Consider the following 14,273-nt stretch of genomic DNA (forward strand, 5'->3'; position numbering starts at 1 on the left):
TGATAATTAAAAACTGTTTTTATAAAAGCAGAAAAACGTTCTTGTATCGAGATCAGTGAAGTGGAAACCCAAAGCGATAACCAACATGTGTTCAGTTCATTGGGGCCCGATCTCTTTGAGGAATTCATTAGTTTCCATGTTTGAGAAAACAAAGTAGAGGAAAACTGCCAACACCAGGAAGACCACCAACTGGACCCACAGTGGGACGAGACGGGACGACTTCTCTGCCTTTGGAGCGTCCTGACCTCCCCTCAGCGGCGTCGACTGGAGATACGAGCTTCTGTAGGTGGACGGTGAGTCGTACATCTGGGGCCTGAGCAGGGTAGGAGTCAATTACATCTTCAACTACCCATGTGCAATTACAATTCATTTGATTACAGTGACTGGCACTTTTTCCAATTACAATTAAATTACAAGTATTTTTTAGCCTCAGTCAATTCCAATTGCATTCTCAATTATTATAATAATACATCAATTTTATATAGCGTTTTTTGGGAACTCAAAGTCGCTTTACAGAATAAAGGCATTATTCTTTCACTCCACACTTAGTGGTGATAAGCTACTATTGTAGCCACAGCTGCCCTGGGGCAGACTGACAAAAGCGAGGCTGCCATAGTGCACCGTCGGTCATTGTGGCACCTGGAATTCTCAGTGGTCTCCATCCAACTACTAACCAGGCCCAGACCTGCTTAGCTTCCAAGATTTAACGAGATCGGGCAATGACAGGCTGGTATGGCCACAAGTATTTACTGGTATATATGTTTTTTACACATATACAAATTTGTTCTCTGCATTTAACCCATCCCTGCAGAGCAGTTGGGGGTTAGGGGACTTGCTCAACACCCCAAAGTGTTGGCCCAGGTGAGACTCGAACTGCTGACCCTCCGATTACAAGCCCGCTGTCCTTTTTTTTTTTTTAAATGGTAAAACGTGGAAAAACTTGATATGAAACACATTTTAATAATTGTTAACAACATACTTGTAGAACTGTACATAGACTATAAATAGTTCCCCAGTTTTGCATTAAGTTATAATTGACAATTTTTATAGAATTTTCATGGCAAATACAATTACAGTCAATTATCTAAACTCAATTTTAATTTAATGATTACGACAGCAACAGATCTTTAAATTACAATTATAATAATGCCATAATTGTATTTAATTATCAATTACGCAATTATAATTGGCCCCAACCCTGGGTGTCAAAATTAAGCAATTATAGTGGCAGAGATGCGACCCTGATCCTGACTTTATAGCACCTGTTAAAAGATTTAAACACTCACTCATCCACAGTCTCCCATCCTCCGTAGTTGGGCCTGGAATATGAAGTCCTGCAGAGAGAGCAACGTGTGAAGTAAGTTTGTGTTAGTTCAGCGCTAACAGTAGCACCTGTTATAATATCCAGAGACTGCAACGTACTTGTGATCGTATTCCCTCTCTGACCACTCTGGCCTGGGCCTCATATACGTTGTTCTGGACAGAAGAGAATCACAGCAGTTAGACAGACACATTGGAATTTGCACTGATGGTTTACACAGCACTAACTCAGTCACCAACCTGTCACTTGAGCCTTCATTTCTCACCTGTAAAAAAAAAAAAAAGACACTAATCAAAAGTTACACAAAACTCAGCCGTAGTTAACTAATTTCCTTTATAACATATTTACTTTTTTTTTAACATTAGAAAATGTGCAAATATGAGCAAGATCAGCTTCAGAAAACATGAAAAGAACACAATAAATCCTTTTAACTACTTTAACAAAAGTGAAGATTTTACACTTCTTTCCACTCTGAAACTATTTAAAGAAGAAAACATGGAGACGGTTTCTTACTGGTGTCGTGTAAACATAGGTGACGTTCTCCTCTGAAAGAAAAGACATTTGTCAAAAAAGGTGAGCAGAAACAAAACACAATTCTGCATGTTTGTTAGATTAAAAAACGACTTATGTATGTTCTGCCTTTTAAAAGACCCTTTCTTTTGCACTCCAAACAGCGAGGAACCTTTCTGATTTCAAGAGTTCCCCATATACCCATAATACTGATACACAGATTAAAATACAAGACGGGAGACTGCTTTGGTGTCAATTTTGGCTTTGTAGCCCCTGTTACCACCTCAACGCTAAACATGTAGCTGCTAGCACAGACACTCAGTGACAGGGTTCAGAGCCTGAATGAATAATATATATATATATATAAAACTTATAGCACTTCATATGGACCTCAAACATTTCTGTGGCCCAATAACAACTTTCCCATGGCCAGATAATGTGCTGCGACCCAGTGGTTGAAGGTATATGAACTATATAGTAGTGTATAGGAGTGATTGGGAATAGAATAGCTGATAAAATAAGTGTGTATTATGTTATGTAGGCTATAAAACAAAGTGAAGTGCATCTATGAACGTAAAGGGTGTTAGTAATGATGGTGAACGTCACCTTCTCTGTAGTAGGTTTTATCAGATGATGGTTGGAATTTCTTCTCCTTAGCCATGGCTTCTTTTAACTTCTTCTCATATAGACTTCTGGTGGAGTCTGTGAACACAAACACGTGTGTCAAACAGCTAATAACACACACACACACGACCGTAGAGCTCGTTTTAATACACAGGCTGCATCGGTGAGGCGGAGACTGGGTTCAGAAGAGAGAGAGACTTTAAAACACCTTCTTTCAGGTTTAGACAGGTTTTCCTCAGTGGAAATGTTGCTGGAGGATAATTATTGAACAATAAGACTGAACAGAATACAATGGTAAATGTTTGACTATGATTTAAAATTGATATAACTCATCTTAAACGTGTTTATAGTCTTCATGTGTTTTCAGTAATAATATTCCTAGTCTCCTCCAAAAGTATTGGAGCGGTAATGTCAATTCCTTTGTTTTTGTTGTTAGACTAAAGACATTTAGTGTCTTATTTTATGTTTTTGAGTTTTATTCTTATTTATAGTTTTTAATGTGTTTTTATTTATATTTATTCTTTTAAACTGTTTTATTTTTATTTATTGTTTTATACTCATTTAGTGGCAGAGCTCATTTGTATTGTTTTGGTTTTATTGTTGTGGTCGCATGTTCAGCACTTTGGAAACGTTTTGTTGTTTAAATGTGCTATATAAATAAAGTGGATTGGATTGGATTGGATTTGGGTTTCAGATCAAAACATGAATATTAGAGATGTCCCGATACAACTTCTTCACTTCCGATATGATACCAATATTGCAGCCTTGCGTATCGACCGATACCAATATTGATCAGATACAATATCAGCACGAATCATACATACTTTTATTACTTATTTTGTAGTGTAAAATGTTAGAAAAGGCTTGATCACATGGTGTTATTCAAACAGAACAATATAGTCAGCCACAGTAGGTTACTGATAAACGGATAAAATTGCTGGAGTGGAAAATTTTATCGGAGAGCTTATATCGTGATTTTTAGATGCAGTCCGATAAAATCCAATATTTGTTTTTTTTGGCTGATATCGGACCGATATCAATATCGGATTGGGACACACCTAATGAATCTGAGACAAAAAAAAAAAAAAATCCCGCTTTCATTTCATGGTATTTAACAACTCAAGACAGAGCACCTTTTGTTTCAAAATGGTTTGCTTTTCTTTCATAGACAGCTCTCTGGTCTTCATGTTTGCTTAACAACAAATGCAGTTTTCACAGGTGAAACCCAAAGCCAAAAACGAGAACTATTTAATGTTTAAGCGACCTATCTAAAAGGCAACACCTGAGAAACTAGAAACACCCATCAGTCACATGTTCTAATACTTTTGCTGACTTGAAAAGTGGGTGGGTTCAAACAAAAGGTGCTCTGTCCTGAGTTGTTTCACACATCTAGATGTAAATACCATGAAATAAAAGCTGGAATTCTGAACTTTTGTCTCATAATTATAAATTGTAAGAGGAAAAAATAGGTTTTTAATTGTCAGTTTCAGGTCAGGCTCTGATATAAATACCTAATATCTGTCGGACCTGTTGGTTTCACTTTTGCTTTGTCGGATTCTGGTCAAAGCTTGAAAAAGGTTCATGTCATAAATGGTCTGTGTTTAGAAGCAAATCGGCTCCACAAAAAGCCAAAACTAAATATTTGTCTTTAATATTCTCTGTCCTCCTCCACCTGCTCATTCATTCATTCATTCATTCTCCAGCTCCACTGCACAAAAACTTTGAGACATTTTAAATAGCAATGTGAACGGACAAAAACACATCGCTGTCATACACACCTCCATGTGCAGGAGCATAGCTACAAAGTTCAGGCTCAGGTTTGGTCATCAGGCCACTCACCGACCACAGGTCCGTGTTTGATTCCGTACTCGTCCAGCAGCGCGCTGATGTGTTGGGCTGTTTTGTCACCGAGTGAAGACATGTTTAACGTGTCTTTCGCCTTATTTCACTGTATTTTTTTCCTCCGTTAGTTTGTTTCAAACACAACACAACGCTCCTCCCATAGAGGAGAGGAGAGCTCGTTTTAATACACAGGCTGCATCGGTGAGGTGGAGACTAGCTTCAGAAGAGAGATATACTGTCAGAAAAACCATAGCCCCCTTTAAATCTGTATTCTACTGTCTTTCATTTATTCCCCTTAAAAGCCCCAATGTATATGTTATTTTTCTTTTGTGTGATGTTTTTTTTTTCTTCTTTCTCTCTATTTTGTTCCATTTTGAAGAGGTTGAACTTGTGGGTTTGACTTCATGTGAATTCATGTTGGGTGTGTGATACATATGTATGTGTATATACGTGTATATATGCATATGTGTGTATCCATAAAATGAAGAGTCCGTCCTTAAGACTGCTCTACTGTAAAGTGTATTGAGATACCATTGGTTATGATTTGGCACTATACAAATAAAAGATTGATTGATTGACTTTAGTATTCTATTCTTACTATTGTTATTTCGAACACTGTATATGACATTCAAGTGCCTTGTTTTATGTATATATTCTGTACCTTTTCTCAAAAAAATAAATAAAAAATACTTTAAAACCTTTCAGATTTAGGCAGGTTGGCGCTGTTGTTGAAGGGATAATCATTGAATATCTACCACAATCAGCTTTTGTAATACTCTGATTTATCACAGACTGAACAGAATATTATGGTAAATGTTTGATTATGTTTTCAAATCGATATACAGACCCTTTCCAAAAAATTAGAATATCATGGAAAAGTTAATTCCCATAATTCCATTCAAAAAGTTTAACTTTCATAGATTATAGATTCAGGGCCCACAATTTGAATGATTAAGTATTTATTTGTTTATTTTTACATAATTTGGGCTTCCAGCTCATAAAACCTACAAAAACTTTTTTCTTAATTTTTAAATTTTTAAATTTCTACATTGTACTTTCCCTGCATGCCCCTGTGTTCCCATACCTGTAAGCTGCTGGAACTGTGAATTTCTCTTGGAGATGAATAAAGTATCTATCTATCTATCTATCTATCTATCTAAAAACAGGATTTCAAAAAATTAGAATACTCTGAAGAAATCACCATTTACTTTTCAGTTTTTTCAGAAAAAAAGAGAAGGACTGGACTGTTGGCCAGTGATCTACGGTCCTCTTTTCTGATGAAAGTAAAATGTGCCTTTCATTCGGGAATCAAGGTCCAAGGGTTTGGAGGAAGACGGGTGAGGAACAGAACAGAACGTTGCACCCCAAATCGGATGTTTCACACTGGACCTCAAGCAGCTTGGGTTCTGTTCCTCATGATATTCTAATTTTTTGGAAAGGGTCTGTAATTAATGATTAAATCATTGTCTTATACGTGTTTAATGTGTACCGTACTTTTTAATGAGATGATTGCAGTCTTCATGTGTTTAAACCATCAGTAATAATATGCCTATATTAGGATACGTGCATATCCATCGCCTCTGTTGACCACACCGTATATGTCCATCCATTTAGGATCCAAAAACTTATTAAACTTCCATGTTCTTTATTCCAGCATTGTCCTCTTCTCACTGCTCAGTAACAGACGATGTCAGATTCTGTTGGTGTCGGCATTGGTTTCTAATAAAGGTGTCCCGACATGATACTGATTATATTGATATTGGATATCGGTCCGATATCAGCCAGGAAACAATATCAGATTTTATCGGTTTATCGCTTCAGCACTTCTATCCATAGGTGACTGCGGTTCACACTTCAACACAGTAACCTACTGTTGTTGACTATTGTTCTCCGTTTGAGTAACATCACTTGATCAAGCCTTTTCTAATAAGTAATACAAGTATGTATGACTCGTACCGATATCGCAACAATATCGGTATCGGCCGATACGAAAGGCTGCAATATCGGTATCATATTAGAAGTGAAAAAGTTGTACCTTAGTTTCTATTGGCTGTTTAATTAGAGTAAAAGCTGCAGCGCATGCGCCCTCACGTCTCAGATTATTAAATCTGTGATTGATCTCGTAAGTCTTAAACGCGATTGCAGTCACTTCAATTGCCCCTGAGGAGTCGCTTGAAAATAGTGGCGTTTTTGGTCACTCCAGTGATGCAGCGACAAAAAAACTGTGTGTGTGTGTGTAGCCAGTGACAGGGGGGAGAGAGAGAGAGAGAGGGGGTTAATCACTTCTTCTCCAGTCGTATGTTTACAGCACTTATCATCGACAGCTCCACTTTTACGGTATAAATGATCAAATTACGGAGTTACTAAAGGATGAGTTCACTTAGAATGTAGGCCTATTCAAGAAGTTAACCGCTTTAATTTTGCCCCAATAAATTGAGAAAGTGTAGTACAGCCCTCTGCTGCAGCTGTCTGCACTTTAGCGGGAGGGAGGGGCTGCTGCCACGGCTCTACAGACAGTGAAGGACGGGAGAGTTGTTACTTGAAAAGTACAAATTTTTCAACTTTGAGCGACGAGGTCACACTTGATCCAGTCACTCAAATCATGCAAGTCACTTCGCTTGAGGGGAAATAACTTGAGGTCACGTCATTTACACTGATTTGAATGTAATCTAGTTGCTTCAGTCACTTCGGTGTGAACGCACCTTTACACTTACGCTGTCACTGTCAGCTGGATTGGCTCAGCTGCTGCTCGTCAAGCTCAGAAGAGTTTGATGAAACAGAAAAAGCCAGGTGGTCACGGACGGCTTGGGTAAACCAAGTTTAAAGCGTAGCCCTCGCTTGGAAACACTTTGGTGAAATACCTCCTGCATGGTTTCTTTATGTATGTTTTCACTGGAGTAGAAACCAAAGAAATATGCAAAAACAAAAAGCCACACAAGCAGTTGGTGCTCCATGATTGCTGTTTATCCCCGTGTTTCACATCTGGGGATATCTGACCAATGAGAGAATAGTTGCTCCTTATGAGGCGTTTGTTTACAAACTTACTGGATGAATATTATTATCTGAAGAGAAAAAGCAACACGTCTGATGTTCAATAATTGTATTGTTCATAAAAAATATTTTTCCAGTTTTTGATGTGCTAACTTATAGCACTTCATATGGACCTGATGTTTTATTTAATTTGCATTTTCTATTATTTGGAGTTTGAGAAAAGTACACATCAATCTGCCACAATAATGTAATTCATTTAAAGAAAAATAGAAAGTGTCTGGAGGCACGTTAAACATAGCCATAGCCCCCACGACTATAGCTACTTTTCCAGAGCTTTTCTACATAGGCGCAATGTGCTCACCGCTAACGTGGGTTTCGCTGACGTACGTTTAACGTACATGTAGCCACGGCCATAAAAATACATCAAGTTGAGGGCATTTCTCAGCCATTTTTAGGTGAGATTAAAAAAAGAGATTCATTTAGATCAATTAATTGCAGAGCATAATTAAGTATTGGCTCAATTTTTTCTAACACACCCCTATAGTCTGTATATCAAACATTTCAGTGGCCCAATAACAACATTCCCATGGCCAGATAATGTGCTGCGACCCAGTGGTTGAAGGTTAATGAACTTTATAGTAGTGTATAGGAGTGATTGGGAATAGAATAGCTGATAAAGTGATAAGTGTGTATTATGTTATGTAGGCTATAAAACAAGGTGAAGTGCATCTATGAATGTAAAGGGTGTTAGTAATGATGGTGAACGTCACCTTCTCTGTAGTAGGTTTTATCAGATGATGTTTTGACTGTCTTCTCCTTGGAGTCCTTAGCCATGGCTTCTTTTAACTTCTTCTCATACAGACGTCTGGTGGAGTCTGTGAACAAAAACACATGTGTGCAAACAGCCACACAGACACACACACATACACACACACACAAGGCCACTCACCGACCACAGGTCCGTGTTTGATTCCGTACTCGTCCAGCAGCGCGCTGATCTGTTGGGCTGTTTTGTCACCGAGTGAAGACATGTTTAACGTGTCTTTCGCCTTATTTCACTGTATTTTTTCCTTCGTTAGTTTGTTTCAAACACAACACAACGCTCAGCGCTCCTCCCATAGAGGACTGTAGAGCTCCTGGGCGTGCAGTGTAGCTGTTCGACAACGTTCTTGAATCCAAAATATGACGCTTAGGAGTGCTCTCATTTTGCAAATTTGACGTCATTTGGAGCTCGAGTCTGCGCAGTGGAGTCCGGCGGGAGGAGCCCTGGTAACACTCCCCGCCCATTTACGCATGCCCAGCGACGCCAACCACATAAATATGTTTCCCGCTGAAAATTCTTCGAACGGCTTGTTGAGATCATAGAGGTTAGTACAAAAGCACGATATATTTGAACTCAAATATCAAGTTAAATGGCGTCTCGGCTTTCCTTCACGACGTAACTGCTATTCACAAAGAGAGCTACGTATGACATAAAATCCCGTTTTTCAACCTCAAATAACTCTTTTAAAACAAACTTTACAGAAAAATGAGCACTTGAACACAATGTAGGGTGATAATAACTAATGATCACAGCATAATTTCGGTTTGAAAAATAAATATGTGACGAGAATTTTAACTTTACAGTTTGACCCACATCCCTTCCGTTATCATTGAGGAGAGGGTTTATGACCTATACTGCAGCCAGTCAGTAGGGGGAGCTCTAAAAATAAAAACTTCACTCGTCCCATCAATTCTTTTTACAGTTTATGGTTTTAATACACAGGTTGCACCGGTGAGGCGGAGAATGGGTTCAGAAGAGATAGATACTTTAAAACTCCGCTATTCAGGTTTAGGCAGGAAACCTAAATAAGTGCACGTGACTAAAGATGACGCCATACGGTTTCCGGGAACTACATTCTTCTTTTGTTGTTTTATTTTCTCTTTTTCCTGTCACAGCGCCACCTAAAGGACAAAATAATACCTGCAACATTGCCGTCAAAACCTAAGAGCAGTAAAAAAAAAAAAAAAAAAACGATAAGTGTGGTTTTAAACAAATATTTTCGTCCTTATCATTAAATGAGTAGAAATTTATTATTGTCTGCAGTGTTTTGAATTGGCTTTGTAAAGTCCGAATAAAAGTAACTTGAATAAAACTCACTATCTTTTTATTTGGTTTGTCTGATTAAAACACAGCACACCATCTTAAACAACTGTATTCTATAACTTTCACTTTCTCAAATATAATTCTAGTTAAAATATAATGCAGTATAAAAAAGGAAGAAAAAATAACAAAGCAAATAAAACAGTATATGTGAGCTGGTGCATCTTGTCACTTTGTGCACTAATCCTGGTCTATTTGTTACACAAGTACAAAGTATTACTTTTTCTATAATTAAGTAAGTAATCATAGAAAAAATTATTCGGGGTCTCCATAAATTTGTGATATGAAAATGGGGTCATGATCCAAAAAAGACTGGAAAGACCACTGTACTAGATTCTTATTGTATAGCATGTCAATTATAATTTATTGTCAATGTAAACAACAGTCCTATTAATTGTCTATGAAAAAACAAACAAACACAGCTCCTGCAAAACTGCATTTTTATTCAAGCTGTTTCCTTCAATATGTAGATGTTTTATTCATTTATTTTCAAGGGGGATATAATGCCATCAGCCTTTTTATTCTGATTGTGTCAATACATATTGTCAGGGCACCAGTCTAAAGAAAATTATCAAAAGATATGCATCTGAAGCTCTTGTTTGAATAGTGATGTGTAGTTCAAAGAAATAATACATAATACAATTTTGACCATTTGCTGTAAATCATCTATACATAACTCATTGGGGTTAAATGGCAGAGGTGTCATTAATTTGTGGTCAACTTGACACACATTTATAGTGGTATGAATTGGTATATATATAATATATATTATACAGAGTATATAAGCATTTGACCCTCATGAAATTGGTTTAAATTCTCATTCTAGTCCTTTTTCTTGCTTTAAAGACGTCCAATTTGAGGACATGTTAACTTCCTTCCTAATACATCTGAAATAATAACAGGTGGGTTGTGATTATTTTGTTTCTTGTTAATCTGTCATAAAATGAGACACAGGAATGGATTAGTAAATTCATTGTGATAACTTCGAGAAGAAAGCTTAAGAAAATAAAAATCAGTTTTTCAATGAAGCATATCTCACATATACCCTATGTACATACAGGAACATTTTTCATTTGATTGTGTTTGAAGTTTAAACCCATACAAAGTTTACAGATCAACATGAGTTTCCCTAATAATAGTCGAGAACATGGTTGTGCCAGTCGGGAAACTCTACGAGTAGCCAGAAAATCAAGATTATCATCAGTGTGTACAGAGCTGTCTTCAGCATCAGATTCAGCATTCCCTCACACTGCAGGGACAGAGAAAAGTAGAGTAGTAAACACACGCACACTAGCCCTCATTTATCAACCGACGTGCGTTCGACCATATTCATGCAAGCTTCGGTATTTCTGACGTGATCGTACGCTATTATGCAGATCTCACGTCAGGTCTGACCTCGTGTACGCAAACCTGGGTGTGTGGATTTGTGTTGCAGCACAGGAAAATCAGACTGAATCTGAAAATAAAGTATTGAAGAAGCCTTTCAGAACAGAGCTAAACAGATCATTAAAACAAAATAAAAGGAATTAAAAAAAAAAAAAACCATGTCTATAACTTTTTTATGCTTTTCTTCAATGATATACTTGATAAACCCACTGATAAGCCCTGCTGGACAGGATCACATTGATTTAATAAATGGGTCACACCCTCACTACAATTATAATAGATATCTGTATAATATTATTATAGATATCTATAGGTCACACACACTCAAAGGGCTGTAAAGGACTTTTTGTAAACGTAAACATGAGTTCCATGAATCTATGATTGATTGCTCAACCTCGCGGACCGGAAGTGTATCTGTGTAGTGAAGTTGAGGGGACTACCCTCGCTTCCACACTGCTGCTAAGCTGCTCCCATCGATTTTTAAAAGTGCTCGGATTGGGCCAAAAGTGGCATCAGCGGAAAACCCTGGTCCCTCCTCGAGTGTAATATTAATAATATAAACACTATTAAAACACTTATGATATCTAGAATAAAATTACAAACGCCATTAGGTTTGAAATATTAAAAGAGTGAACGAGCTTGTTGACATTTATATCCCTCGACCCTTGACCCCCCAGGTCGCACATATGCGCACTTCCAGAGTGTGAAAAAGCTTGTTCAATACCAACTATTCAAATTCAGTTTCTAGTGGCACAAATCTCAGCCCATAGATTTGCACTCGTTTTCACGCAAGATTGATAAATGAGGGCCACACAGAGCATACCTTGTGTTGTCCTGCACAGGGATGTGTGTGGCTGCGGTCTGGCTTGGTCACTACTTTCTGGGTCTTTGGAGGATCACACACCGGCATCACTTTCAGGATGTCTGTACCCATCCCCTGGGCAAATATTACCAAATGAAATAGTGTATTAGTGAGCTGATGCTCGTGTGCTTGCTCATATCCTGTGGTTGACATGTTTCCTACGTCTGCTGTGTCTGCGGCATTCAGGTCTTCATCCCTGTCTGTGGAGCTGCTGACTGAATCACTGTCACTGCTGCTAAAACAGGAAACAAATATGTTTTAATCAATGCAGTTTGGTGCAAAATAGCATATAGATTTTTTTCTAATGCACTTATAATTGTACTTACCTTTCAGTTTCGTAGTGAATGACTTGAGACAAAGGGTCTGCACAAAACTGAACTTTTATCGGCCTCTCTGAAACAAACACAAACAGATTAACTGTGGAACATAATTTGGTAACACTTTACAATAAGGGTCCCTTAATTACGGTTAGTTAAGGCATTATTCAGTATTACTGGTAATTAACTATGGTTCAGTAATGCTTATGAGGCACTCCTATACATTTATTAAAGTTTTTGTCAGGTTGCTAATGTTACTTAGTAAATGATTACTAGAGATGTCGTTATGTTTCAATAACAGTAAGGCATACATGAAGATAACTAATTTCATTATGTATCTTTTTTATCAATGCCTTAACTAGCGTTAATTAAGGGACCCCTATTGTAAAGTGTTACCATTACTAGAGATGTTATTACGTTTTACTAAAGTATGAACTCATGCATAATATTATGTAATGCATATACATCAGGATAACTAATTATATTATGTAACTTTTTTGTTAGTAGAAATTAACTGCGTATGCGTTAACTGATATGTTGTACTTTATAATTTACAAGATATTATGAAACTGTTAATTAATGCTTAGTAATTCTTTAAATAACGTTCATTAAGGGGCCCTTATTGTCTAGTGTTACCCATAATTTTAACATCAAACACATTGAACTTAACTGACCATTCTCTTCGTCGTCGCTATCATCATCATCATCATAGTACCTGTAGAAAGCTTTGATTCTGTTTAGAGTCTCTTTTTTGTACGCATCGTCCACCATTTCACTAACATTATAGCTCTCAGTGTTACAGCCCATAATGGACTTGTTCTCTTGGTATCTTTGGTAAGATGATGGTGTGGTTTGGTAGTCATCCTCTTGTACCAGAGAGTAACCGGAGATTTCCACTGTGGGAGACGGATTTCCACCTGCACCAGGTGTTCCAGTCTCCTTTGTATCCTCTGTATCTGAATCATTCACTTCGTCAGAATCCCACATGGTAAACACTGGGAGGTTATTTTTGCTGTTTATCAGGAATAATCGGTCAGGGTTGCTTCTCTCACTGTAAAACTCATCAACTTCTGTTTCCTTCTCGCTTTCGGAATTCTGTTTACCGGTGCCGTCTAAAACACTCTTGGTTCTCGTTTCATTCGATCCAATCACTTTCCTCTCTTCGTTCATTGTCAAGGTTATGGCGCTGCCTGTCCCCGCCGCCTCCGTCCCAGCTGATCCCTGACTAGTTTCATTTTCTGCATTTGAACAGCAATCAACGGTAAACAGTGAGGCCTTCAACTGGTTGCTGGTTTTATATTTTTCCTTATCTTCCACATCCGTACAAAACGATAAATTGGAGGGATAATCTGCAACGCTCTCACCCGCCTCTTGGTGCTCCTCTCCTGAGAATTCTTTTATACTCTTTATGGATTCCTCACCATCAATTTCAGCAATGAGATCTTGCAGATTCTGCAGAGAGATGCAGGGGGAAGCTGAACTGGCTTCTGGCAGATCTTTTCTGTTTGTATTTTCAACTTCCTCCTGTAAATTCTCAGTCAGAAATTGTTCCTCTTGGATTATTTCTCTCTCGCTGGTAGAGGACGAGTCCTCCTCATCGCTCTCCTGTTCGTCCTCCTCTCTTGCAGCAGTTTTTATCATGTCATCAATGCCCTGCTCGTGCACTTTTCCAAAATAGGTCACCTCCTCATTACTCTCAACCTCATCTGGTTCTTTGTTACTAACTTGAGGATCTGCACTGCCCGTCAGAGCCAGAGGTTGGTCTTCTACACCAACACTGTCCTCCTCAAAGATTGACTTCAAACTGGTTCCACTTAATGAAATCAAACCCTTTAACTTTTCTTCTTCATAATCCTTCTCACAATTTCCAGGGGTTAAATCCTCGTCTGTATATTTACTCTCTAAGCTTGTGTAATGCTCTGGTGTGTTGCTGCAGATGTTAATCAGACTGACTCCGACTGCTTTAGGATTCTTCATGTTATCAATGCTGTCATCATTTCCAGCCATGCATAACAAATCTTCCACATCCTCTCTGAGAACACTTGTTGTTTCTCTGGCTACTTCCTGCAGAGGATCTTCTTCTTTCTCCGTAATGCGTTCACTTTCCTCATCTTCCTCACTCTTTATATCACTTTCTAAATGGTCAAAGACCAAATCTTCAAAGGTGAACGGTGGAGCGGTCGACTCTGTAACAACACCAACACCTAGAAGTCAACTTTTTAATCAAAAGTTAGTGACTTTCATGAACCAATGCCCAGAAGTGTAAAGAGTACTGAT

At 38.0% G+C, this 14,273-nt stretch overlaps 2 protein-coding genes and 1 pseudogene across 5 annotated transcripts in view; all 3 read right to left on the reverse strand.

Moving 5' to 3' along the window:
* The window catches only part of LOC114466498 (emerin-like), a 24,916-nt gene continuing 10,643 nt past the window's right edge, over positions 1–14,273 (reverse strand). Inside the window, exons 1-8 of one of the 3 annotated variants that reach the window (XM_028451963.1) lie at positions 8,353–8,753; positions 4,295–4,409; positions 2,438–2,533; positions 1,835–1,866; positions 1,561–1,586; positions 1,423–1,476; positions 1,287–1,334; positions 1–313 (exon numbers count right to left, since the gene is read on the reverse strand). In XM_028451963.1, the coding sequence (XP_028307764.1) occupies positions 97–313; positions 1,287–1,334; positions 1,423–1,476; positions 1,561–1,586; positions 1,835–1,866; positions 2,438–2,533; positions 4,295–4,376 (555 nt within the window). In that variant the 5' untranslated portion in view covers positions 4,377–4,409; positions 8,353–8,753 and the 3' untranslated portion in view covers positions 1–96. Of the gene's footprint in view, positions 314–1,286; positions 1,335–1,422; positions 1,477–1,560; positions 1,587–1,834; positions 1,867–2,437; positions 2,534–4,294; positions 4,410–8,058; positions 8,193–8,237; positions 8,754–14,273 lie in introns of those variants that run through there. The other 2 variants (XM_028451962.1, XM_028451964.1) reach the window with 2 other exon arrangements.
* On the reverse strand, positions 628–744 carry LOC114467745 (uncharacterized; annotated as a pseudogene).
* The window catches only part of LOC114466494 (dentin sialophosphoprotein), a 5,624-nt gene continuing 1,207 nt past the window's right edge, over positions 9,857–14,273 (reverse strand). Inside the window, exons 2-6 of one of the 2 annotated variants that reach the window (XM_028451957.1) lie at positions 12,671–14,182; positions 12,006–12,072; positions 11,842–11,911; positions 11,641–11,754; positions 9,857–10,680 (exon numbers count right to left, since the gene is read on the reverse strand). In XM_028451957.1, the coding sequence (XP_028307758.1) occupies positions 10,561–10,680; positions 11,641–11,754; positions 11,842–11,911; positions 12,006–12,072; positions 12,671–14,182 (1,883 nt within the window). In that variant the 3' untranslated portion in view covers positions 9,857–10,560. Of the gene's footprint in view, positions 10,681–11,640; positions 11,755–11,841; positions 11,915–12,005; positions 12,073–12,670; positions 14,183–14,273 lie in introns of both variants that reach the window. The other variant, XM_028451956.1, reaches the window with a different exon arrangement.

Source organism: Gouania willdenowi, chromosome 7 (assembly GCF_900634775.1).
Source record: "Gouania willdenowi chromosome 7, fGouWil2.1, whole genome shotgun sequence".
NCBI lineage: Eukaryota > Metazoa > Chordata > Actinopteri > Blenniiformes > Gobiesocidae > Gouania > Gouania willdenowi.